We start from the raw sequence: 27,140 nt of genomic DNA, 5'->3' as shown, positions 1-27,140 counted from the left end.
TGCTTTTCGTGCACAACACATAACATAACAACAAACAAACACCTAACTAAAGTGCTGATTTAATGCAGACTTAACGTGCCCTTTAAAATGGAGCCAGTCTGGGCACCACAATATGGATCAATTCATGTGATTCCTGAACTTGGACCATTCATTGTTGATCCCAGAAGAAGCAGTGAGCTGAAATGAGCAGCACTAAAGACATAACAAAACTCAGTGTATTACTGGAGCTCCTTCACACAAGTTGCTGTGTAGATACATAGAAACATTCACATAGTATTGTTGTTTATATGGCTAATGTACTCTTATGGCAGGACAGCTGGTACAATTGCTGATTGGCCGGTCCTGTCACTCACAAGACAGATGAGACAGCCTAATGTTCTGTAGAACAACCCACATCTGTAAAAGTAGCAATGGATATCACTCTAGCAAAGACCACTCTTTGAACCGTGCACACTGAATAGTGAAAATTTGGGATTACGAGGAATACTGTCTTGTCTTAGTCCCAAATTAGATGTTGTGCACTCATAAAGGAGGATTTGGCTAGAAAGGTTTTTTTTCTAATTGCTCAGAATCTTTCCTAAAGATAAAATCCATTGGCACCTATCTCTATTAGGCAAATGAAAGTATCTCCCTAGGTAGAAGTTAGCTGAAGTGTGCATTGAGAACCAAAAGTAAAACTCTTTACACTTTTCACACATAAACCGGACTCAACATGTTAACTAACAATAGGGGAAAATCACATTTTAATGGGCCAGTTATAAGATGAACTTAACATGCCCAAATCCAGTCCTCCTTTTTCTCAGGAATCTTTCTACAATAGTATATGGAGCAATAAAACATGTTCCCCATGCCCTCTTTGGAATCACAGAGTAGGTCATAGTCAACTGGCCAATGCCCAGCACCCTCACTGCGCCTCCCTCACTCACCTCTCTGTCCAGCGGCTTCCCTGTTGACGTGTTGAGCCTCACAGTCTTGCCTTCTAGGTAGAACCAGTCGGCCTGGGTGCCGGTCAAACATAGACGGACACTGGTGGTCACTGGGTCTCCAAAGGCTGTCAGGTTGGCAATGAAACTCCCATTCGGGCTGTTCTCCTGGATCTCAGTGAAGATGTTGCTACCCCCAGAGCACTGGTCCGCTGAAAATAAAGCAGCGTGGTTAAAAGAGATGGCTGAAGACCCAGAAGAGAGTGTGAAAATGTTGCTTCAACCCTGGCCCAGACAAACTGTTCATTATTTGGTGTCCCCCACCTCCAACGTAGAACATTAGGTTTATTTGATTTCTGTGGTCCTGCATGTAGCCACTTTCGTATTAAGGTTATGAATGTCGTTGACCTGACAAATTAATTGCAATTTTTCCAAACAGGAAGAAATGTCGCTTATCATGTATTAAAGCATTAGGTTAATAGAGCTAAATCCCATGCTAGGATATACCTTTTTTAGGGTCTGTCTGTCATTAAACCCAACAGAACGGAGGCACCTTTCATTTAACTCTTTCCAACCCACATCTCTGTTTCTCAGGACATATCTACATGTGTGGTTAGAAAATTTGTATTTTCTGTTGGATCAGGTGAGCACCCTCACTAGTACTATGTGCCATATCTAAATTGGGGTGGCGCACCAAGTAAGTAAGCATATAATACATAGGGCTTCCCCACTCCCCCACTGCATATGCAACTTCTTTTTTTTTTAAAAAAAAATTTATTCAAGAACCAGTATCAGCATAAGACAATCCAATTACATTTGAAACATTTAGTAAGGTATGTACAAGGGGAACAAATGATGTGGTGAAAGAAACTTGGAGGCGATAATATGAAAGATGAATAACAGAAGATAAAGTGAAAGATAATAAAGCCAGTTAACACCAAAATGAGTAAAATGTTTTATAAATACATTATAAAATTGTGAAGAAAAAGTGAAAACAATAAATTGCGTCAAAGAATTTCATTAGTCTCATCCAATTCCACTAGGAATTAAACCTGCTTTCCAAGTAGAGATTGGGCGCCATAGCTCTTTGCCTCGAAGCTTTGCTTTAATTCCTCTAGTGGCAATTATTGCTGATTCATAACTATAAACCGCCAGAAAGCGAGCTAGCCACATTTGAAAACTAGGAGATGAATCTTCCTTCCAGCGGGCAGACAAAATTAATCTCAGTACAGCTGTACCAATAAATATTAATCTTTGTTCAGATTTGGATAATTTCAGAGAATCGTCAAAGCCTAAAACAAATAGGGTGTCGGACTCTGGGAGTTTATGGAAGAAGATTTTCTCCCAAAATGAGGTAATCATGTTTTTTATGACAAGAAGTTCAGAGCAGTTGCTAAACATATGAATTAGGGTCGTTGGACCCTGTGAGCAGCGTGGGCATCGATCAGTCTCTCTTTTTTTTTTTTTTTTTTTTTTTTTTTGTGTAAGACGTTTATTTCGCATTGTCACACGAAAAGTACAGTCAATCTCGCCTACAACCACATAGGGCCGGCTGCACAATGTACACAGGAGTAAATTAACAGTTTATCAGTACACAGCCCATCAGCCGACAACCATAGGTCCGGCGGCGTGAGTTCAGTGGCAGTGCAGTTGATGGTTTCGACAGTGCATCCTCATGGTAGGTTCGCTTGATCAGTCTCACATTTTCCAGTTTTTTCTTTTGCTTTTCTGTCATAACAAAAAGAAAAGTCCCCCGCAACCTAGGGGGGGTATCTCTAACAACATAACAATAACCCCCTATACAACTTCAAGCACTGTGTCACAGCATTCTCCCCCCCTCACTGCCTCATCAAGTGTAGCTCATAGCGGCCATAGTCCTTTAGCAGCCAAGCGCTCAGTCCTCAATACCTACAGACGCCACTGACGTCAGATATTGTTGGAAGGGCTCCCAGAAGTCTCTGGGGCGGGATCCCATGGGCAACTCTTCCTCATACGTGACTAAGGTGTCTCTACAATAGGCCAGGTCTTCCAGCCATTGCTTCACTGTTGGCTTTCGCTTACTATTCCAATGTAGGGATATTCGCCTCTTCGCCACCAGTAACGCAATAACACTGAGTTTACGCCGCCTTGCCCTCAATTGCGGCACCAATCCCAAGAGACAGACTTTAGCAGTGCATGGTAATTGGGCCCCCAGCATAGTGTTGAGTGTCCGTATCACCTGGTCCCAGTAACGTGCTATCGCAGTGCAGTGCCATGCCAAGTGGATGAAGTCCGCATGGTCTTGCCCGCATCTAGTGCAGTTAGAGTCGTCTCTCAGACCATACCTGTGAAGACGGGAGGGGGTGTGGTACATCTGGTGCAGGTACTTATAGTGAATCAATCTAAGATTCCCGTTGGGCGTCAGCATCCCCGTGAGCATGCAGGAGGCCTCCCAGTCCGCTTCCATGAGGTCTTCCCCCAGTGCTGTTTGCCATTTTTCCCTGGCTCTTGTTGCGGAGCCACCATTGCTAGATTGTGCGCAGCGGTACAGTCGAGATACCAAGTGTGCAGCTGAGGGAGTGTTGAGTACAAGTGTCAGAGGTGCGAGCTCTTGCGGTTCTGCTGGAAAAGACACAAAGTGTTCCTTCACCGCCCTCTGTAGCCTATAATAGTTGAATTTAAACAACAGCGTCGGGTTTTGGATGTATGTGAGTTGGTTCAGCTGCACAAACTGCCCTTCCTTGTACAGATCCCCGAGGGTGTCTATTCCTGCGCGCCTAAGAAGATCCATCCCCACCTGTTCTTGCGTGACAGACAGTGCCGGGTGGTGAGCCAATGGGAGTGTCGGTGCATAGAGTGGTGTGCAGTGCGCCATCTTGCTAAGTGTCCTCCATGCAGCTATTGTGGTGTTCACAGGGTTTATATCATGGTCGTGCAGCCTAGGGCGTTTGTGTGTGAGAATGCTCGTTAGTGGGATAGGGTCAGCATCGCCATGTTCTACTGCCACGTGTGTCAGAAAGGGAATTTCATGAAACCAGTAGTGCGCATATTGCGCCTGTGCACACTGATAGTACAGGTAGATGTCCGGCACCTTGAATCCTCCCTTGGCGTACGGGAGCGTCAATGTCTGAAGGTCTAATCTAGCCTGTTTACCCGCCCAGATGAGGGAAAGGATGAGGGATTTAATGTTACGGAACACCTCCGCCGGGGGCTTAATAGGTATATTATTGAAAAGATATAAGAATTTTGGCAGGAGCACCATCTTCACAATGGCAAGCCTATCCGCCAAAGAGAGCGGTAGACTGATCCATCTCTTGACCTTGTCTTCCAAAGCAGACACAGCCCTCCCATAGTTGGTGCGGATTACAAGCTCTGGGTCCCTATGGAACCAGACTCCTAGGTACTTTGTCGGGTCCTTCTGCCATTCCATTGGATAATCTAGCTGCGTGGGTTGGGTGCCATCCGTCAGAGGTAGTACTAGAGACTTGCTCCAATTAATGTGGAGCCCCGAGTATTGGCCGAATTTAATGTATTCCCGCATTAGGGGGTTAAGGTTGGACTCCGGGTTTTTAACGTATAAGACCATGTCGTCCGCGTACAGGGCAATGTGTATAGGTCGCGTGGGTAGCTGAATAGCGGAGTAGTGGTGATGTTGCCTAATTTTACACGCCAGCGGTTCCAGTATTAGGGCAAATAGCATAGGCGACAGGGGGCAGCCTTGCCTGGTGCCGCGCCCAATGATAATCGGTGATGATAGATGTTTGTTTACCCGTATGCGGGCCGTCAGGCCTGAGTACAGCATCGTGATCCAGCCAATAAACAAGGGGGGGAACCCCATCCGGAGTAGGACTGCATGTAGGAACGGCCAAGCAATCGTATCGAAAGCCTTAGCCGCGTCCAGTAAGACAGCTACCGCTTTGATATCCGGTGCCAGGTAGTGCGCTAGAGCGAAAAGGGTGCGAGTGTTATGTGCAGTGGACCGGTCCGGGATGAAACCCGCCTGGTCCGGCCTTATTAACATCGGCATTAACGGCTTTAGCCGGTCCGCCAGGATGCTGGCTAGGATCTTGGTGTCAACGTTTATTAATGAAAGAGGGCGGTATGAGTCGCACTGTTCTTCGTCCTTACCAGGTTTCAGAATGGCAATAATCAGCGCCTCTCGCATTGACGGTGGTAGGGTTTGAGCTTCATGGGCGGCCTCGTACAGATTTACCAGATGAGGTGCCAGCGTGCTAGCATACATTTTATAGAATTCTATGACGAAGCCGTCCGGTCCTGGCGCTTTGCCATTAGGGAGTCTTTTGATGGTGTCTATGACCTCTTGTGTCGTAAGGGGCCTAGCTAGATATTCCCTGTGTCCGTCTGCCAACCAGGCAATCTCAACATCCGCCATGTATTCTAGCATCTCCTCCCGTGGCACCTGTGCTCTTGCCTCATATAGGGCCCCATAGGTTTCCCTGAATTCACCCATAATGGTTGGCATGTCGTGTGCGCGTGTGCCCTGCTTAGTGCGTATGGTCGCTACATGTTGTGTCGCTCTGCCCGAACAAATCTTCTCCGCCAAGGCCCTGCCCGGTCTACCTCCCTCACCATAGCGTCTGGCCGTTGTTCTCTTGAAAATATATTTGAGTTCGTCATCCGCAAACGTGTTATATTCTAGCAGTATGGATTGTATGTCACCGAGTAGTGCTGTATCCCCAGTGTTTGTGTAGCGCTGTTCCAGGTCCCTAAGCATCTCCTCCCTCCTGCTAAGCTGGCGGCGGATGTCTTTCAATATGCCTGCAGATGTGTTGATGCACACGCCCCGTATTGTCGCCTTAAACGCTTCCCATAGGAGGCACGGGTCCTCCGTGGTGGGGGCGTTCAGGTCGAAGTAGTCGGTGATCGCTTTCTGGACTGTATCCGCATACAGCGGGTCGCGCAGGGCCTGTGCGTTGAAGCGCCAGGTGTAGGGCGGCGGGACATAGTGTGGGATTCGTAATCGCAGGAGCACAGGACTGTGATCTGACAGTGTTCTCGGGAGATGCGTTATCTGTTCCACCCAGGTGAGTACGTCCTGTGTGGCTAGCCAGAAGTCTAGTCTGGACCAGCTCTTGTTCGCCGCATTTACGTGTGTGGCCACCTGCTCCCCCGGGTGTAGTATCCTCCACAAGTCGCTTACATGCAAGTCAGACATTACGTCAAGCAGCTTTCTCCTCGCCTTGGTGTGTTGTTCCACTGTGTGTGCTGCCCTGTCAAGCCCATCCTGTAACGTGACATTGAAATCCCCTCCCCAGATAACATTGTCCGCCTGAACATCAGCCACAACATGCCACAGCCTTTCAAAGAAACCAGCATCATCTATGTTCGGGCCATACACATTCACAAGTGCCAGTTTATGATGTCTCGTCTCGCCCACTACTACTACAAAGCGCCCTCCTGGGTCAGTGCGTGTGTCAATGATTTTAAAGTGAGTCCCTTTTTTTATCAGAATGCTGACTCCGCGTGAGTATGATGAGTAGTAGGAGCCAGTGGTGGATTCTGCCCATTTGTTGCCCAGCCCGCGTGCGGAAGTGGGTGCCAAGTGAGTTTCCTGCAGGAAGGCCACATCGACCCTAAGCCTGTCAAAGTATGCAAACATTTGCCTTTTCTTTTTTGGGTTCCCCATCCCCCTTACATTCCATGTGACGAAGTTGAGCGTATCAAGGCGCGCCATTAGCATGCATTACAGTGAACATGTGCGTCGCGTTGCCTGTGCGGCCATCTATGAAACAGCGCATACCTGACCAATGCAGTAAAGGCAGTAAAAGTGGTCGCAATGCTTCTCAGACACAGAGCAAACATAGGTAATACAATTCGCTTCCCCATCCCCCCCCCACCCACTTCAGCACCCAAACTCTGCCAAAGCCATCCCCCCCCGAACTTCAAAACTGTGCATAAACTTTTCGTGGGGAACACCCTCCTGGGGGTGCCGCCCGAAGCACACATCTCCATCCACATAGTGGATGTGGACGGGCGCACTACGCATACTATCCAAATCGACAACGTGTACCCCCTGTCCCCCCCATCTCGCCCCCGATCTCCCGCAGGTACTCAGTGACCATTAACACTCTTCTCATCCCTCCAAAGCATAGTAAAAGCTCGTGGGTGATGCCAGGCCCCCCAATGTCAGTGTCTCTGGGCCCCACAGTATGGCCGTATATAGCTCATCGTTCTGGCCACGTGTCATTCGCCATCTAAGGCCCCAATGTTCCTGTCTAGGCATTAGGTTATAGTCACTACAGAGTACTCACTGCGTTGTCGCCCAGTACATCTCCCGTTCATAGTCCGACATCAGTGGGAGTCCCAGATTCATGACGTATCACATTAAGTTTCACCCAACTCGCATTGTCTGCCTTGTGTCGCCAGTGGTGCTGTTTCCGTCTAATCAAAAGACGCTCGGCGTGCCATCTTGTCTTCAGTCGTTGTCGCTCGTTCTGCCCGCGTGCTCTTGATGTTTTCGACGTTTGGTGAGGGTCTTTACATATTCCTGTGCTGCTTGCACCGTCGTGAGGACCACCGGCTTGCCATCCGTCAGAATTTTAAGCTTTGCAGGGTACAGCATCGCGTATCCAATATCCAGCTCTCGAAGCTTCTTCTTTACCGTGGCAAACTCCTTCCTGGCCTGTTGTACCGCCATTGTGTGGTCTGGGTAGAACTCCAGCGAGTTGCCCTGATGTGTAATGGCGCCCTTCTCCCTCGCCAGCCGAAGTATAGTGTCCCTGTCTCTGTAGTTGAGTACTCTGGCGATAATTATGCGAGGCGGAGCCCCTGGTTTCGGAGTGGGGGCCAGAGAGCGATGGGCACGTTCGATCAGGAAGACTTCAGAGAAGCTGCCAGCCCCAAAGATATCCTTCAGCAGGCCCTCCACGTACGTCTCCATCTTGCCCGTGTTGGTCGATTCCGGCAGGCCCGAAATGCGCACGTTGTTGCGGCGGGACCTCGCTTCCTGATCCTCCACCTTTGCCTTCAAGGTTTCCAGGGTCCTGTCAAGAGCGCTGTGCTTTTTATCAGTGTCTCTGGAGTGATCCTCCATCGAGGAGATCCTGCGCTCCGCCTCCGTCAGCCTCTCCTCGTGCTTCTCCAGCTTGTTAGTTAGCGAGTCTACCCTCTCCACTACACTGTCCATCTTGCCGTTCATGTCGTGCAGGCTCTGCTGGATAGCCCTCAATACTGCTTCCATGCCAGTCCCTTCCTCTAGTGCCTGGTCTCCGTCAGCATCGTGGGCAGCGCCCGTTTTCGTCGCTTGTTTCCTCGCTTCGAAAGGCAACTTCGACTGTTGCTTGTCCGGCTTACCCATTGTGCCCTGGGTGTCAGCTGAGCCGGAGACTGGTGAGCTCGTTGGGGTTGCCGGCCTGGCCGGTGTCCGTGTACGCCGTAGCAGTGCTCCAGTCGCTCTTCGCGCCAAAGCCCCACTCATCAGGCCATGCTCATTGCTCGGTTGCGGTGCAGGTCAGCCCGGTGCGCCCTGTAGTAGTATCCTGCGGCGATGTGGACGATATAAGGTGCTCACCGCATTCTTCCCCGACCCAGGTAGGCAGTTGTGCCTGCACTCGCGGGTCTAGTGTGTCTTCCCAGGGCGGCAGTCAGTGGCGAGTAGTGGCTTCCAGCCTGCGCACTCCGCTCCGTTTACCTCCTGTCGCTTTCCCTGCCACTGTGCCGCCCTAGTTACGCAGCGCTTCGTTTCCGCGCCTTTTGTCCCGTCAGTGCAGGACACTGAAAGCTGGCGCAGGACCCTCGAGTTTGCGTTCCACCGCCGCCGCCATTTTGGCCGCCGTGGAACGCACACCGGCCGCCAGGATTCCTGTACGTTTTACAGGCACCTCGTACCTGGGAGTCGCCGTTTCCAGCCGCCTGTTGCTGTCGTGCCAGGGGGAGGTTCGGCCCGTGGCCGATCAGCGGCGGTACCGCCGGGTTTCAATTGCGGTCATCTCGGTCTCTGCCCGCCATTTTGGGGAGCCGGTCCGCTCCGCGAGTGTTTGTGCTGCTCTCTCTGGCGTGCGGCTGTAGTCCCGGCCGAGACCTTCACAGCGTGTAGGCGAGTCCTTCAGCCATCTATTCCGCCGATTTGCGTTTGGATCGGGTCAGTTTCGGGGCCAGGGGATCCGATGAGATGCGCCCGTCCGGCGGAGCCGACTCAGAGGTCAGCCATCTCGCAGTGCGCCCTCTAGCGCCCCCCCATCGATCGGTCTCTCTTTTACCCCACGCGAAAAGTTTGGCCGGGGTAAAGTAAAGATCGAATATTGTTTTGAACAACTGAGCCTTTTAATTGCTGGCCATGAACAAATTGTTGCTCATATCGAGGACTCTATCTATATCAATATCAGGGTTGTTGAGTTTCACCGCCCATTTAGTTCCTGTTTGCTCAATATCGTCATTTATGTTTGTTAAAAGTATATCATAGAATGTTCCTATCCTAGTTTTTGAAGTGGTAAATGCTTCAATTAGGTCAATCTTTGAGAGACTGATTGAGTCACTCTTTGCTTTTAGTTTGGCGTGTAGTTGAGCAAATTTAAGAAAATCCCCTTCGGAAAGACCAAATTTTGTTTTTACATCATGAAAAACAGTGTGTGATCCATTTATCCAGACATCTTTAACTGTTTTAATACCCAACCTTTGCCATTTCTTTGCCGTGTGGTCGAAGTCAAGACCAGATGTAATAGTGGATTGGAGCAAAGGTGTATACCGGGTGATTTTACCTATCTGCATATGCTTTAGTACCTTATTCCAAATTATCCAAGCACTTTTTAAGATTTCACCCTTGTTTTGCTTATAATGACTAGCTTCGGTCTTTCTTAGTAATAGGCCAATGGCTTCTTGGCCAAGTACAAGCTCATGTATTGAGGGGATTGGGGTGGTAGCTATTCCAGTAGCAAGAGATGGCTCTAAAACCATTGGTTTTAAATGTTTTAGGAAAGTTGCCCAATGATACAACATAATATTTGGTGCCGTAAGCCCGCCCCTATTTAGTGGCATAGATAAATAGGAAAGTGAACGTCTGATTTTCCCGTTTTGCCACACAAATTTAAACATAAGTTTGTTAATCAACATAAGTATTTTAGGATCAACAAATAAAGGAATTGTCCGAAAAAGATATAGACATCTCGGCAATATGTTCATTTTCAGATAGTTCACCCTGCCAATAATGGAGAGGTACAAACCATTTATTCTATCCAAATCTGTCTTAATCTTATCTATGAGTGGATCAAAATTGTTTTTAACTAGGGTCTTGGTATTAGTGGAAATAATCACTCCGAGATAAGTAGCGGTTTTAGCTCTTCTTTGGTCTGGACAGAGAGTGTTATCAGTGCATAATATAATGGTCTTTCCTCTATTGAGAGAATAACCCGAGTAATTGCCCAATTGTAAGGTCAATCGTTCAATTTCGTGCATCGCCTCGGTCGGGTGGGATGTTAACACCGCGATGTCATCAGCGTATGCTAAAACTTTTGTTTCATATTGGTTACAGAGAATTGGCTTAATATCATAACTTTCCAAAAATTTAATAATTAGGGTATTTATGTAACAAGCGAAGAGGAGGGGCGAGCAGGGACACCCCTGTCTTGTACCTCTTGCAATATTAATATAGCCAGACTCTGAACCTAGCAGTAACAGTTTTGCTTTGGGATGTTGATACATGGATTTTATGGATTTAAGAAATTTAGGGCCGAAATTAAGACGTGCCATGGCTACCCACAAAAAGTTCTATGAGACACGATCAAAGGCTTTCTCAGCGTCTAGCAGGATCATAGACATCTAGCCCCCCGTGACAGACATGGCGTCAAAGAGGGCAATAGCCCGACGGGTGTGATCAGTGGTCCCTTTCCCCAGAACGAAGCCATGCTGCCACGGAGAAACCAACTGCCCGATGATCCTGCTGAGTCTGAGAGCCATCCCTTTTGCATATAATTTGGAGTCCGAATTAATCAAAGATATTGGGCGATAAGAAGTCAATTGCTCGGGTGATTTTCCCTTCTTAGGAAATACTATAATACTAGCCTCATCCCAAGAGCATGGGGGAATGTAATTGTATTGAACCCCCAAAAATAAATCCAATAACAGGGGACTTAATTGTTGGCTAAGAATTTTATAAATCTCAATCGGCAGTTTGTCTGGGCCTGCTGCTTTGCCCGATGATAACAGCGATAGAGCAGACTCTACTTCAGCCAATGTAATCTCGGCTTCAAGTTCTTCTCTTGCCATATCATCTAGTAGACTAGCGGCTGTTTGATTGTTAAGAAAGCCCACCAGAAAATTATCAATATCCTCTTCAGAAGTGATTACTTCTTCAGAATATAATTTTTGATAATATCATTGAAATTGAAGGATAATATCAGCAGATTGCGTATAAGTCTGCCCACCGTCTACAATTGTTGAAATATTATTTGATGCATTTTTTTGACGGGTTCAAAGTGCCAACTGCTTACCTACTTTTTCACCGCTTTCATATGCTTTCTTTCTATAAACTCTATAAGTTTGAGCGGCTTTCTGACTGAGATTAGTATTGAGTTCAGCTTTTTAAACCGCTATCTGAAGCCATTGATTACTGGCGTCTTTGCCCTGTATAATCAGGGAGGTGTGCTCTAGTTCAGCTTTGGCCAGCTCGGATAGTTTTGCTTCATGCTGGTTTTTTATTTTGGTTCGTGCAGCATATTGAAAGCTAGAAATCTCTCCTCTTAAAGCAGATTTATATGTGTCCCATACTACATTTCTGGAAGCGCTGAACCGATTTATATTAAAAAAACTCTACGGTCCAATTTTTAATGTAGGATATAAATTCATTATTAGACAGAAGTTTCCTATCAAACGACCAGGACCGCTGTTGGGTGAATTGTGGGTTAACTGTGATTCCAAGTATTAATGCATTGTGGTCTGATATTATTCTTGGGATTTTGTTAATAATTGCTTGTGATGCAAGCTCTCCAGTAACAAACATGTAGTCGATTCGCACTTGTTTTTGATGAGGATGAGAGAAATAGGTGAATCCTAAATCATGAGTGTTGTTTCGTAGCCAAACATCAATTAGTCCAAAATTTATGGTTTACGACCATTATATTTTGATTTGGAGGAGATATTGGACAGTGGTGGTATCAATGAAATATTAAAATCACCACACAAAACTAGCGGGCCCTGCCAGGTGTCCAAAGATTGCGGTATCATCTTGGTTTGAGCCACATATGGTACAGATAGTTACTCCACAAGCAAGTTTAACAATAGTCCACCTACCATGAGGGTCTGAAAGATGACGTAGCCCTAACCCAAGATTAGTTTTGGCTAAGATTGCAACCCCCCTTATATTCGAAGATTGTGTAGAAGCCACCAGTAGATTATATCCATTCAGATTTAGCCACGATTTCTTAGTCCATGGTACATGGGTTTCTTGAAGACAGAGTATATCTACTGGATTTAATTTGAGCAACTCGGTCAAGCATCTTCGTTTATCCCCTGTTAACAGCCCTCCAACATTCCAAGTTTGAACACTTAACCTACCCATTGTTTATAGGAAAAAGTTGTAAGATCACCTTAAACAGATAAAGCTTTGTTTTAAAGCACATATCTAATTCAATTTCTGTTGCATTTAGTTTCCCCTTGAGTAAGTCTTTAACTGAAGATCCTGGTTCTTTTTTTTTTCATTTTGTGTTTTCACCCCCCTTAGTAACCCCCCCGTGCCCATCCCTACCAACCCCCCCACCCTTCCCTTGAACCCCCCATTAGGACCGCCCCCCGTGTAGTAGGCAATCAGACTCAATCAGAGTCTGGGTGATGCAGTCACAGCACAACATCTAAGCTACCGCCTTTTAGAATGCTTAAATAATGAAAAATAGTGAGAAGGAAAGCGAAAAGTTGAAGATTAGAATTAATAGGAACCTCTAGTAGTACCAAATAGACTTTAAGCAAGATTCAACATTCAAATATTGAAACATTGTAACATCGACCAAGGTGCGTTAAGCCATCAAGTTAAATTGTGAGAGTAATTCTTTTTGTAGCATGATTAAACAAATTACAACATATTTAGAGATGGACGGATACTATAGTGTTCTCAAATCTATGAGATTTCATCTAGGTAAGCCTTCGCTTTGATTTCAGACTGAAAAAACTTTGTGAGCCACCATGTACAATTTTTAACTTCGCGGGATTGTTCAGGTAAGCTTGTGCGCCTTTTTCTTGGAATGGTTTAATCAGAGAGCGAAGCCGCCAACGCCTCTCCACAGTAACGTGGCAGAAGTCCGGCCTTGAAAAATAGGAAAAGTCATTATAGAGTACCTTATGGTCAGGTCTAGCTTTCTCCGCCACAGTCTGTCGTACCAAAAAGTTGCCAAAATAAACTAAGATAGCTCTGGGATATATCCCGGGCTTTGAAGGCATATTAAAGGGCATATTAAAGGGCATCCGGTGGGCACGCTGGATTTCTGCCTCCAAGTTCCAGTCTTTCAGGTCGGGAAGGGACTCCCTAAGCAATTTAACTACAAAGGCTCGGGTGTCGGCCCCCTGCAATTTCTCCGGGACACCCAGAATGCGGAGATTATTACGACGTTGCCGATTTTCAAACTCCTCCAATTTCCATTTAACCCCTTCCCTGCTGGCCCGTTTCCGCCGCTGTGCGGTAAACAAAAGAACAGGGGCGGGCCATGACGAACCCCAGCCGTCATCAGCACACGAGCACCGTAGTGCATGACGGCTGGGGTTCGTCATCAGCATGGAAGGGGTTAATATCAACAAGTTCGGCTTCCTGAAGTTTGACTCGCTCAGCATTCAAGGTGGTCTCTCTCTCATTTGTCACAACCCTGGCTTCCATCTCAGTGACTCTTTCGCCTATCAGATTACAGGACTTAGAGAGTTTCCTGACAACTCCTTGCATTTTGCGGAGTGCAGCCCGAGATCTCTTACTGTCTAGTGCTGTTTCTTCTCTATGAGCCGCAATGGCCTGCAGGATAGTCTCTACTGCTGATTGAGATATCTCCGAAGTTGCTGAGTTGTTTGGAGTCCCAGCTAAGTGTTGCAGTGAGTTAGGGACCATATGATTTGCCCTTTTGTATGATCCTAGTTGTAGGTTTAGGTTTAGCTCTGATCGTATTGACATTTGAGTCTTGCTCATCAGAGCTATCTCCGTAAGAGCTGAGCCCAGGTTCTAACTCATATTCGGCGTCTAATGAGCCCCCCAGAGAGTCAATTTCATCTGGCCACTCCTCCTGAACATTAATGCCATTCTCATCGGAAAAAGAGTAGAACTCGCTTGGTTCCTTGTCTTTTTCTTCTAGCATGTGAGTCTTCAGAGAACTTTCCCCTGACACTGTTTGATCTGATAAATGATTTCCAACCAGCACATCAGAGCTGTCAGTAGGCTGTTGAGAAGGGGATGTATTCAAAAGCCCAGGTAACGGTAATGGTGTTATATGGAGCCCGGTGGGGAGCATCTGAGTGGATTGAGCTGTCCCAAGAGAGGTTGGATCATTTTGTACCCCCAAAACATTTTCCCCAGCCCCTGAAAATGACATACATCGCCCGTCTGGCTCTTGAACCTGAGCGATAACATTCGGAGCATCAGATGTAACAGGGAAGGGCGTATGAGCTGCTACTTCAATGCTACTTACAGTTTCGGTGTCCATTGGAGGGGGCTGTCCTGGAGCGGGGGTTGCAAAAATGGAGGTGAGGATATCTCCAGTTATAGGGGTCGGCATGGTCTTTGAAGATTGCTCCGATTCAGGCTCTGGATCCTTAGTTGAGACGTAGTATCACTGTTTACTTCATTAGATGAATTGTGCACTATATCATTGGCAGTCCCTTTTGTCAAATTTTTCTGGGTCCCGCTCTGCAAACCTTTTTTAAGAAATAGATCCAAAACGGTGCCACCGGTTGAGTTTAATTTCCTTCGGGCAGCATGTAGGTCCTGTTTGGTCGGTGATATTTTGTTGTTTTCTCATCTTAGATTTGCCAGAGTTAGTTATTGCGTGAGCTCCTTCCACTTCGTCAAGCAGTTCCTCTAATTGATCGTGTTGCTGACGCTCGGCCTCTTTGCGGAGTACTCGAGCCACTTTAGCAACCCGCGCTCTAGTAGCGGCAGCAGAGGCAGCGGTCTTCGCCGGCATATTTTCAAAAGGACCCGACCCAAGCCCCGGTGCCTTCGTTTCAATTACCGAAATGGACGTCTGGGTCAGGGAGGCTGCTCCACGGAGTTCTGCTGCTGAAGGATCAAAGGAGCAGTCGAGGGAACAATCGGAAGTAACAATGTTGCCTTGGTCAGCTAATTCTGTGAGCGCTGAGCGTAGGTGATTCTGCAGCGGAGCCCGGAGTTGGAGGCGAGCCCCGCCCTGCCGTGTTGAACCTGTGATGCCGGCTGCAGCTGGGGTTGAGAGTGCAGGAGCGAGCACTCGAGGCTCCGTGGCGTAGCCCAGCAAGGTAAGTGAATCTCCCGGGGTGCTGGATGAATTTGGGAGTTGCTCGTAAAGCTCGTGAAATTCGAAAAGTAACATAAGAAATTTTCTTCCCCCCGACCAGCTTGTAGAGTAAGTGCTTAGGCTGCATGAAGAATGGCAGAAGTTGGAGCTCTCCCTCTATTTCTTCGCTAGTATACGGAGCTCAGATGTGGTGCTGCTTTCGCGGTCTACGGACAGACCGCCATCTTGCCTGTCACTGCATATGCAACTTCAGAGAACCATTGTCTTCCAAATTAATTCTGAGACAGGATTTGACTAAATGTTATGCTTAGTATTTAGAGCAGAATGCATATGTACACTTGCTAAATCTTTGACTCAATATAAGCACAGTTAATGGGATCAGGAGCCTATCAGGGAGTTTCTGATCATTTCGGGAAAGGTTTGAGACACATTTCATAGAAAGGCCCTATTCTGATAACCTATCCTGCACATTAATTCCACGGTGTATTAATGGACTTAGTATTTTCATATAGAGTTACCTAGCCCAAGTACACTTTACAATAAACTCTGAAAAGAGAGCAAAAAGAGGAAAAGCTCGATTTGTAGACAAGTTACTAGTGGTCTGCTAGCTCTGGATTTGTTTGCTATCTCCTCCAAATTACAACTGAGATACTAGGGGTATTGTAATGTTGTAATGCAGCTCATTAGAGAGGATTGTACTGTGATTACAAAGGACATTAACTGGACCAGCCATCCAATAATGAATTTCCCGCATCCTCTGTCAGAGCTTGCGCCGTTACCTGCAGTGAGCTGAAAGGACAAGCTGAGCGCCAGCAGGAACACCACTGATGGCCGAATCATCTCTTGAGACCCTGTGAGGGGTTCTTCTATGCAGACCAGATCGGGGTGGTCTGTAGGGGTTCAGCACAGGAAGAAGAACCTGGGGAAGGAAAAGGAAGAACAGAGTTGTGAAGGAAATGTTGGTGGAGAAACCACACATTACAGACAGCTGACCTATTACGTTGGTCAGCTGTCTGTAATATCACACCAGTCTGGAAGTTTTCCTGCTAGCACCCTGCCACCTACTACATTATTCACCTGTCTGTACTGACACACCTGTACCACAGGTCACATCTCTGTATCCAGCCATCCACTTCATGGTAAGGTACATTCTGTTTCTTGTACTATTTCCTGCCACCTTCTCAACTCTATGGAGCCACTTCATGCTATAATCACAGATAAAAGCATCGGACTCACCAATATGCTGATGACATTCCACTCTGCTTGGAAGTTTTAACAGCTTCAGACATCCAACGCCTCAATCACTTCCTACACATCATCCAGTACTATCATGTCCAATGCCTACATGAAGCTCAAACCAACTAGACAGAATTTCTGTTATTTGCCAAGAACAACAAACAAAACACAATGCAGATCTGTCTTAATGACATGAATCTTGACAGCTTCGAATCACAACTTTCATTGAATGCCAAAGGACTGATTTTCCTTGGACATTAACCTCACCCTTAAAGAAGACATTGCTATAAATTCAAGGATGACCTGCTTCTAGCTCTTTCTTTTAAATAATTTTAAACCGTTTCTTGTAGAAAGTGACTTCCTAGTTGCTGTTCAAGCCCTTGTACTCTCACATCTGGTCAGTGGTAATGCCCTGATCCACGGCCTCCCAGACTCCGTGTTGGCACCTCATAAATTCAGCAGCATCACTCATCCAGAGCCTGAAGAAATACCAAATACATCATTGCCATCCTGATGGAGCTTCATTGCCCCCCCTTGCTGGCCAGTACCATCTTCAAATCCAGCTGGATCATTTACAAAGACACCAAGACCAGAACCCCCACTTATCTTAAAGACAAATGCACAATCGTTGGTGGTTCTCTGCATACCCACAGTTAGGACTCCATCAGACTGTAGAGTAAGAACTGAGAAAAAACAGGCAGCAGGCCTTTTCCATCTATGCAGAAAAGATCTGGAACGTCATCAGGACATTTGCAACATTGCTCAAATTTAGGAACTAATTGAAGAGGTGCCACTTTACTTAACACTACATCTCAATGACTTAATTGTCCATGACTCTACTACTCCTATCACTCATTGACCTTATGCTTCTCTATGACCCCGTACAGTGTACCCCTGCCTTTGGCTAGGTTTGTCCTATAGAAATATTATGTACAATATACATACATCCAAAGACTCCGTCTCTTCACCACAATTCCACCACAGATGGAGACAGACCACAATTTTCGTGCAGTAAGTTCCTTTATTGATCAGTCGGCACGACGCGCTTCGGCTCAGATGAGCCTTGATCATATGACGCGGTATTAAAGCAACCATCCTTATTTAAAGTGATAAGTGCAACTCATGATATACCACGTGATTTAAAACAGCAGGTAGACATAAAAGAAGTATTGTACATTGTTTTTTAACTTCATTTGATTACAAAACATCCAAAATCGCACCTATTACAATTAAGGAGCAGAAAATACAATTACATCTTAGTGATATATCACGTTTGTTCCTTTTAGTGCTTGACTAGATAGTTTATTGAGCATACTTAAATTGAGTGTAAGAGACTCAAGTACGTCAGACAATATATTTAAGGAAAAAACGCTGTTTTCCTTAGTAAGCCCTCACCCACCGACCTAGTCGGTGGCATGCTTCATCATCGGGCCCACCACAGTGGCACCGAATGTGCCCCGGGTGTGCTTCAATGCCAGGTGACTGCGGAGCTGGTATATTGCTGAGTGTGCAGTGAAGGAGTGAGAAGGTGAAGTTTAAAATGCTATACGAGGGATCCCAGCACCCGAGGGTTAACGAATTTTAATAAACTGGGTCTCTGTTAGCAGGTTAAAAGGCAAACGGACGTAAGTAGGAGTGTTATGATGACCTCCAGCGTCCAGTGTGGTCTACATGTTTCAGCCAGTGCCTTTATATTCTAAGCTGGCTTTCCTCAGGACCAATAGGATAAGTGAAGGTGCAAAATTAAATAATAATAAACTATATTAAGTGGTTGTGTTATTCTTGACTATGTGTTGCGCACGCTAAGGCGCCGTAGCTGTTAGAGGGGGATTCCCTCAAGCTTTGCTACATAAAACACAAAGGACAAAGACAAGACGTACAAGGTAGAGTCATGTTAAAATAGTAGGTTTTTCTGACCCATTGATTGCCGGCTAATAAGGTGGTGTGCGACCTATATGCGGCTAGTGTGGGCTCATGGCTACCTGTGTGACCACTTATAACACAGCATCTAACCAAGTGGCTAACATCATAAGACGCAACTGGAAAATTATAAACTCTGGCACCAGGAAGTGGGAAAAACCCCGCTTTGCATACAAAAGGGCCACTAATCTACGTGACCAACTGGTTAATACCAGACCGCGCACTGACACCAGGAACAAAGACAACACCATTGTCAATGCTTGGGGCCTCCCCAAAGTAACTGGCCACCAACCATGCAACAATTGTAGCGTATGCCACCTAACTTCGCCCTCCAAGACACTGAACCTGGAACCAGGTAAAACCTGGACTCAAAAACAGTTTACCAACTGCAACTCCACTAACCTAGTGTATCTGATAACCTGTAGATGCGGCCTGAGATACATTGGCATGACGACCCGAAAAGTACGCACCAGGATGACAGAACACAGGAGCACAATAAGGTGTGGGAAAAACATAAGCAAGTTGACAGACCACTTCCTGACCTACAACCATACACCCAATGATTTTTCATGGACTGTCATTGAGAAGTTTGACAACTCAACAGATGAAAAACTCCTATTACAAAAGGAACAACGTTGGATATATCGATTATCCACACATACCAATGGCCTCAATGATGCCATACCCTGGAACACCCTAGCTGTACAATTGTGAACCTATCCCCACCATGTAACTCTACACGGTGGAATGTATACTGTGCCATAATACCCCTAAATGAACGTCCTGCCCTCGCCCTCATTCCCACTCCCCGTGCACACTGTGCACCCTTGATCTGATCACCTCCCTTGCGTGTGTAATATACTTTATTACCCCCACACGTGTAACCATCTACTCTGATGCTTTGATCTGCACGAAAGACTTTCTGACATTAATAGAATACCGTAGTCATTATTTGTTGGCTACACGTGGTGCTTATAACACAAATCTCTTTCTTGCGCTTAGATTCCCGGGATTACCTCTGTACCACGCATGCGCCAACAATCCCAGCGCATGCGCACAAGACCCGATCCCCACTAACCCCAGCGCGATCTACTGCGCAGGCGCGAGCCACCGCGCATGCGCTACTACACGCACTGATCCGCCGCACAGGCGCAGGAACTGCCTGCCATGACATGGCGCGCTATACGCACCCCTCCCTCTCTGTCTACCAATTTAACCTCTACTCAGGTGAAATGCATTAAACAACCGGTATAAAAGAGAATCCAGGCGGCCCACTCATTTCGAATCGGGCGCCGCGGAAGGACGAATAGGTCCAAGGAGGAACCAGACCGAACTACTCGTGAGTAAACAAGACCACTATACCTACAACTGGGGTAAGCACCAATCCTCTTTCTTTACAGGTTAGACAGCCTTGTACAACCTTCTATTCCCACAGGGTCTCTTTCTCTGCCAGGCGACCCATGAGGCTTTGTACCAGAAAACACAGAGTGAGGACCCAGCACATTACTTACCTGTACCTCACCTTGTGATTTCGCTTTTTTAGCCCACCACCTCACTAACGGTTTTATTAAACCCTCACTGGGACCATGCAGTAGCCATGAGCCCACACTAGCCGCATATAGGTCGCACACCACCTTATTAGCCGGCAATCAATGGGTCAGAAAAACCTACTATTTTAACATGACTCTACCTTGTACGTCTTGTCTTTGTCCTTTGTGTTTTATGTAGCAAAGCTTGAGGGAATCCCCCTCTAACAGCTACGGCGCCTTAGCGTGCGCAACACATAGTCAAGAATAACACAACCACTTAATATAGTTTATTATTATTTAATTTTGCACCTTCACTTATCCTATTGGTCCTGAGGAAAGCCAGCTTAGAATATAAAGGCACTGGCTGAAACATGTAGACCACACTGGACGCTGGAGGTCATCATAACACTCCTACTTACGTCCGTTTGCCTTTTAACCTGCTAACAGAGACCCAGTTTATTAAAATTCGTTAACCCTCGGGTGCTGGGATCCCTCGTATAGCATTTTAAACTTCACCTTCTCACTCCTTCACTGCACACTCAGCAATATACCAGCTCCGCAGTCACCTGGCGTTGAAGCACACCCGGGGCACATTCGGTGCCACTGTGGTGGGCCCGATGATGAAGCATGCCACCAACTAGGTCGGTGGGTGAGGGCTTACTAAGGAAAACAGTGTTTTTTCCTTAAATATATTGTCTGACGTACTTGAGTCTCTTACACTCTCCCTAAAAATTAGCTAGTCCCTATTGATTTTACATATATAACCCAGGGGATCCGGACTAGTCTATCCAGTCCTCCCTCTCTCTTTGATCTGTATAACATACTTAAATTGACCCTTAAATCATTGGGCTACATACAACCATACTTTTGTAAAATACATACAGTCATTGAGGTGATGTCCAGAAATTTTGTAAATACATAATTGAAATCTCGCCAATATTTGATTACTACTTTGGTTCTTTTTTAGACCTCCTGTTCAACTAAATGAGTGGTATGTGCTCGTGACTTGTACTGATTGTACGTGCTCAAAGGTGTGAAAGCGCTATGGGCCAGATGTAGGTAAAAAACATTTACCGATTTTAAAATACCGAATTGTACCGATTCGGTATTTCAAAATCGGTAAATGGTATGTAGGTCCCAACATCTGGATTCGTTACCGAATCCTTAACAATTCTTTAATTACCGATTCGGTAAATACCGAATCTGTAATGCCCATTCATTCCTATGGGCTTTGAAGCCCATAGGAATGATTAGGCATTACCGATTCGGTATTTACCGAATCGGTAATTAAAGAATTCACAAGGGTGCAGGGGGTGTCACTTTGACACCCTCTGGCACCCCCAAAACAGGCACAGGTGCCATGTGGCAGGCATACCTGCCCTAAGGGCAGGTCTGCCTGTCACATGACATAGGTGTGCATGCACACATGTGCATGCACACCGGAATCGGTATTTTACCATCAAATTGGTTTTGATGGTAAAATACCGATTCGTTAAGGCTCCTGGGACTCTGAAGAGTCCCGCCTACATATGGGTGGCTTCAAATCGGTAAATTTACCGATGTTTTATTTTACCGAATCGGTAAAATTACCGATTCGGTAATTTTACCGATTCGGTAAAATATTGCCCCCTACATGCCAAATCATGTAAACCGGTCGGTAACGGCCGAAAATACCGATTTTCGGCCGTTACCGACCGACCTACATCTGGCCCAAAGTGCTCAGTTAAAACATAATTCCTTAGTCAACTCAATGTGATTACTGATGGCTTAAAGTCTCGAATATATGCTCATGTGGTGGGTATTTCTAGTTATTCACAGTATTTACGGTTGTTCAAAATGACAGATTGTATTCCTCTATCAATCTCTCAGTCAATGTTTGTTCTGCCTCATATCTAAAGTGTCTTTGCAACCTGACAAATATAAAATTACCAAATGTTTACGACACGTACAGTATAAACATTGTTTAATATAATGTTTGTTGGTGTCAGTATTAGCAGTCTCTTTCATTTTACTAACTATATAAGAGACTAAGGGGCCCACTAGGATAGCGGGCAGATCGCCCCGCCAGGCCGGTGGTAGCCACCACCGGCCTGGAGGGGGCGATCCGCCCGCCATCCGTGCCGGAATGACCCCTTGCCATATTAGCATGGCTGGAGTGTCCGCGGCGGACGAAAAGACCGTCAGCCACTTTTAGATCGGGGCGGAAAAGGGGTCATATGGTGGCGGTGTCTATCAGACACCGCCAGCCATATTACAATGGGCATTTACCAATGCCTTTCCGTGGCGGCATTGAAAGGCATGCAGAGTCTGCTCTGGGGGCCCGTTGCGGGCCCCCAGGGACTCCAGGGGGGTGGGGGGTGCACATGGGGGGTACCTATGGTACCCCTCTGCATTTCAAAGTACAACGTGGCAGACAACGTGCCTGTCACGTTGTGCTTTGAAATGCACAACATGTATTTTTACCATTGTGGCAGGTGGTGCTTTCAGCACCGCCCGCCGCAATGGTAAAAATACAGGATGCGCCCGCCACTGTGACGGGCGCATCCTAATTCTCCCCACGGGACCCCCGCCCTAATGGCGGGCAGTCCCTTGTACCGGGAGGATGGCGGGCGGACTTTGGGGGCTAAAGTCGGCACCATGTGCAATACATACAAATTTTGCGCAAATAATGCCTAGAATGTGCAAATGGTTGCAAAATAGATATGTGCAAAATGCAGCAACTGGAATGTGCAAAGGTAACTGGGTGATGCTTTTCTAGGTTCAATCCCTAGAAGTGATTTGTAAACTCAGATAGTGCAACAGATTTAGTAGTAACATCCAAAAAAATCCATCAAATTTAAGATAATAATCTGGCTGATTGTTGGTGGTAACTAGGTGGTACCTGCAGATGTTGGTATCCAATACTTTTAAAATACAATATAAAATTTAATTTGATGAATACATAATTACATAAATAAATACATATATCATCAGATGTAAGTAAGTATAGCATTGTTATGATATGTACCATGCATTTTTAAAAATATATAGTAACTAACTTTTTCCTAAAATATTGCCTTTAAATATTGGATAAAATCATTTCTTAATAAACCACCTAAAAGTGCTACAATTGCTAAAAATTACTAAAATTTGCTGAATGAATAGTAACTGTATTCATAAACATGTGTACAAGTCTTCAGACATGTTAAAGCCATTCGGTTGCTTAGTGTCCATTTAAAGTATATATTTGGTCTCAAGTTTTCTCAATATACATTCCCTGTTGCTCCCTCTTCTGCTGGGGGGGAGAGCATCAATCATAAAATATTTTAGACCACTACTGTTTGATTGTTGGCATTCTTCAAAATGTCTAGCAACTGGATACGTATTATCCTGATTGTTATTGGCCTTTAAGTGCTGCAGCACCCTCTTATGGACTTGTAATTGCGTGCTGCATATGGACTTCAACTCACAGGGGCAAATGAGGACATAAACTTCATGGTCGGTTTTACGGGTTAGTAATTTATTTATCCTGCATTCTTTGGAGCTAAAAGGTGTTTTATATGTGACTCTATTCTCACCTTGCTTCCATGCCTTACAGGTTTTACATTTATAGAACCCCTTATGGGTTTACAGCCAACCTGTGCCTTTGATTATTTCTGGACTTGTTTTTACCAACTAGTCCCTCATTGATGGCCCCCAGCTGTAAGTGATCAATGCTCGCTGTGATACTTGTGATCCAATAACCGGATCATTCAGTATCAGCGGCCAATTTCGATTGATTGTGGATTGTAATTTCTTATGTTGATTGCTGTATTGTAAGATTATTCTGAAATCCTTGTTGTCACTGTTATCTTTCATCGTTTCAGTTGCTGCCCCAACTACACCAGTATCCTCTCCCTCTTGTGTATTACCTCTCTCGGCAGTGGCATTGATTTAATAATGGCTGTCTCTATGATTTTATTAGAGCAACCCCTGTCCAAAAACCTCTTTCTGCTATTGGCTTGGGCTGCCCTAAGGTCATCACTGGTACTATGTATACGTCTTAGACGCAGCATCTCACCATAAGGTATGCTATTGACTAAGCGTCTGTGATGGGAGCTACAGGCATGCAGGGTGGAATTTCCCACTGTTTGTTTCCTGAACAGTTTGGTCTCCAATTTGTTGTTACCGATGTAAACCTCTGTGTCTAGGAATGTCACTGTGCTGCTGCTGGTTGTGTCTGTAAAATGTAGATTACAATCATTGATATTAATATCTTTCATAAATTGCATAGCTTGCTCCTCAGTGCCCTCCCAAATTACAAATAAGTTGTCAATATAACGTAGCCATGTTCTGACGTTGTTCTTAACATAGTGGAAATTTGTAACGTTAAGGACCAGCTCCTCCCACCATCCCATATGCAAACAAGCTTAGCTGGGGGAGAAGCAGGGCCCATTGCCACGCCCCTAGTTTGTTGATACAATACATTGTTGAACATGAACACGTTATTGTGTAGGCAAAAGGAGACCATGTCGATCAGCATTCTGTTCAATTCAATTGGATAAGTCATGTCTTTACTCAAAACGTGTTCCATTGCTCTTACACCGTCGTTGTGTTGTATACTGGTGTATAAAGAAGTTACATCTAATGCCATCAGACAATAATTGTTCTCCCATTTTATGTACTTCAACTTTTTCAAGAAATCACATGTATCTCGTACATATGATGGCAATGTTTTTACATGACTTTGCAGAAAGAAATCCACGAATAGCGAAGTATGTTCTAACAGACTGTTGCGTGCAGAGATTATTGGTCTGCCAGGAGGTTTTGCTGGGTCCTTGTGGACTTTTGGTTTAAAGTATATATTTGGGGGGCGTGGCCAAGATGGCGGAGTAGAAGGACGCGACCTCGGCGAGCTCCTCCGACCCAGGCCCCTGAGCACCTTATTTATCGCTGATCTCCCCCCACCGTCGCTAGCTGGCGACAGCGGGTGCAGTGGAGAACTGGTAGACCTTGCTGGGAGTGAAATCTGCGCGCCAGAAGGCACTTTTGGCTGACTGTGGAAGCCGAGCCGCGACCTTCGAAAAGCTGCGGCCCGACCGGAAGTGCCGCTTGGTCCGCCCTGCGAGCGAACTCAAGCCTGGGGCACTGTGCGGAGGCCGCTGGCGCGGCCTAGAGGGGAACGGGGACCAGCTCGGGTCCGCCCCCTACTGCAGTGCGGAGCCGCTGACTGTGGCGCTGAACGATAGCGACCGGAGCGGTGAGAAGTTGGAGCCCCGCCGAGACGACCGATCGATTTACGGCCGTGGATGAGACCGGGGCCGAGGATTTCGGAGGCCTTGCTGGCCTGGCTCGGGACACGAGATCGTCCCACCCGCTGACACCGGACGGGAAGTGGTGGGTGCCTGGTGGTGTAACTCGGGTCCAGAGGAATCTCAGGAGCCTTTTGAAGCGACTGCCGCGGGGGCCTGGTGGCTCCCTTGTCATGTACGGCCTGGGACTTGAGAGGCAGCGTGCTACGGAGCGTGGACGCCATTTTGATCTGGAAGCTACACCCCGTCGGCCTAGCACTGAGGTGGAGTAAACACGGAGCGGTGGAGAACGGGTGCTGGACTGCAGTACAGGAGCGATGGGCGGCCCCCTTGGTCTGGGCGGTCACACAGCGGGTAGCTAAGTGGTGTTGTGAACGCTGCTATCGCTGGTGAATTTGAACCCTCTTATTTGGCGCCCAAAATGGCCGGTAACAGGCGGAACAGGAAGGGAGACCGCACCCTGCCGGAGATGCTGAACAGGAGCAATGCTCGACAGGACCGTGGACAGTCCTCCCCCAGTCAGTCTAGCAGTTCACAGGGGGCGAATGGAGGGGAGCCACCAGTGACTAGGTCGTTCCTTGAGTCGCTCTTCAGCTCCCTACGGGATGACTTCCAGACTCTCAAGCAGGAAGTAGCGGGGGAGGTACGAGAGGTCCGGAGAGAGGTTGATGGCCTAGGAGAAAGGGTCTCATCAGTGGAGGAAGCGGGACATGCCAGGGACGAGGAACTCACACAGCTTCAGCAAGAGGTGATTAGGCTCCGAGACCAGCAGATTGATCTACAGTCCCATGTGGAGGACCTCGAGAACCGTTCCCGGAGGAACAACATCAGGGTCCGGGGCTTTCCGCTCGGAGAAGAAGGGGAAGAGGCGGCCGCCTACTTGCAAGATCTGTTTCGGGAGGTCCTGGGTGAGCCGGCGGACTTTACTCTCAGGATCGACAGGGCTCATAGAGTGGGCCCACGACGTAGAGCCCCGGCACCTCCCCCCGATCTTCTGGCTTTCCTGCCGGACTATCCCCTGAAGGAAAGGATTCTAAGGGTAGCTCGCACTAAGCCCTCCTTGGAGTTCAGAGGCCATAGGGTGGCCCTCTTTCAAGATCTTTCAGTGGTCACCCTACAGAAACGCAAGTCTTTTAAGATTGTGACTGATTTCTTGCGGGAGCATGACATTCAATATTCTTGGGGCCACCCTTTCCGTATTATCTTCCGCTGGAACGGAATACTGCATCAGCTGCGCTCCCTTCAGGACACCTGTACTGTGTTGGGCATCACGGCGACTGACGAAGATCGGCCCACTCCACTTCGTCGCCAGATCACCAGGGATGGCTGGCAATCGATCCCTGGCCGCAGGTCTTTGACCTCTTCGGTGAGACCGGACTCACCTACCATCCGGGCTGAGATGGATAATGCTGTGCGGGAGGTCGCTAGAGAAACGGCGACAGAGGAGGTTGCTTTGACCGCCTAAGAATTCTCCGGGGGGAGATCGACATTGCTTCTTCTTTTTTGAGCTGCAGGTTTGGGGGCCTGGGGGGGTGGGGAGGGGGAGCGGGGGTGGTGTTGTGGCTGGACGTCCACTTTCGAGACTTTCCCATAGGCTTGCTTTTTTGGGCCGGCCTGGACAATGGTTTCCTTGACTCTATTTTTGGAGGGACGGGGACAGTGTTTGGGGTTTGGAAGGGGTTGTTTTGGGGTGTTGGGGTACCGGGAGAGTTTGTGGGAGTTGGGTGTGGGGAAAGAAGTTGTCCAGTGCGCTGTACTAGGAAATGTTGCTTTGCCTGAGTCTCTCCATTTTGCTCTGCTTTGTGGCGATGGGTTGGTGCATGGGGAGGGGGGTCTGTGAGGTTGGCGCGTCAATGGCGGGTGAATTGG

The 27,140-nt window shown here is 47.0% G+C and overlaps 1 protein-coding gene across 2 annotated transcripts in view; it reads right to left on the bottom strand.

Moving 5' to 3' along the window:
• LOC147750962 (cadherin-99C-like) overlaps positions 1-16,235 on the bottom strand; it is a 172,637-nt gene extending 156,402 nt beyond the window's left edge. Inside the window, exons 1-2 of one of the 2 annotated variants that reach the window (XM_086937395.1) lie at positions 16,096-16,235; positions 927-1,135 (exon numbers count right to left, since the gene is read on the bottom strand). In XM_086937395.1, the coding sequence (XP_086793521.1) occupies positions 927-1,135; positions 16,096-16,156 (270 nt within the window). In that variant the 5' untranslated portion in view covers positions 16,157-16,235. The remainder of the gene's footprint in view (positions 1-926; positions 1,136-16,095) is intronic. The other variant, XM_086937387.1, reaches the window with a different exon arrangement.
• Between the last annotated feature and the right edge of the window lie 10,905 nt (positions 16,236-27,140).

Source organism: Lissotriton vulgaris, chromosome 1_1 (assembly GCF_964263255.1).
Source record: "Lissotriton vulgaris chromosome 1_1, aLisVul1.2, whole genome shotgun sequence".
NCBI classification, from domain to species: domain Eukaryota; kingdom Metazoa; phylum Chordata; class Amphibia; order Caudata; family Salamandridae; genus Lissotriton; species Lissotriton vulgaris.
The sequence above is the reverse complement of the archived record's forward strand: the minus strand, read 5'-3'. Positions and strand labels throughout refer to the sequence as shown.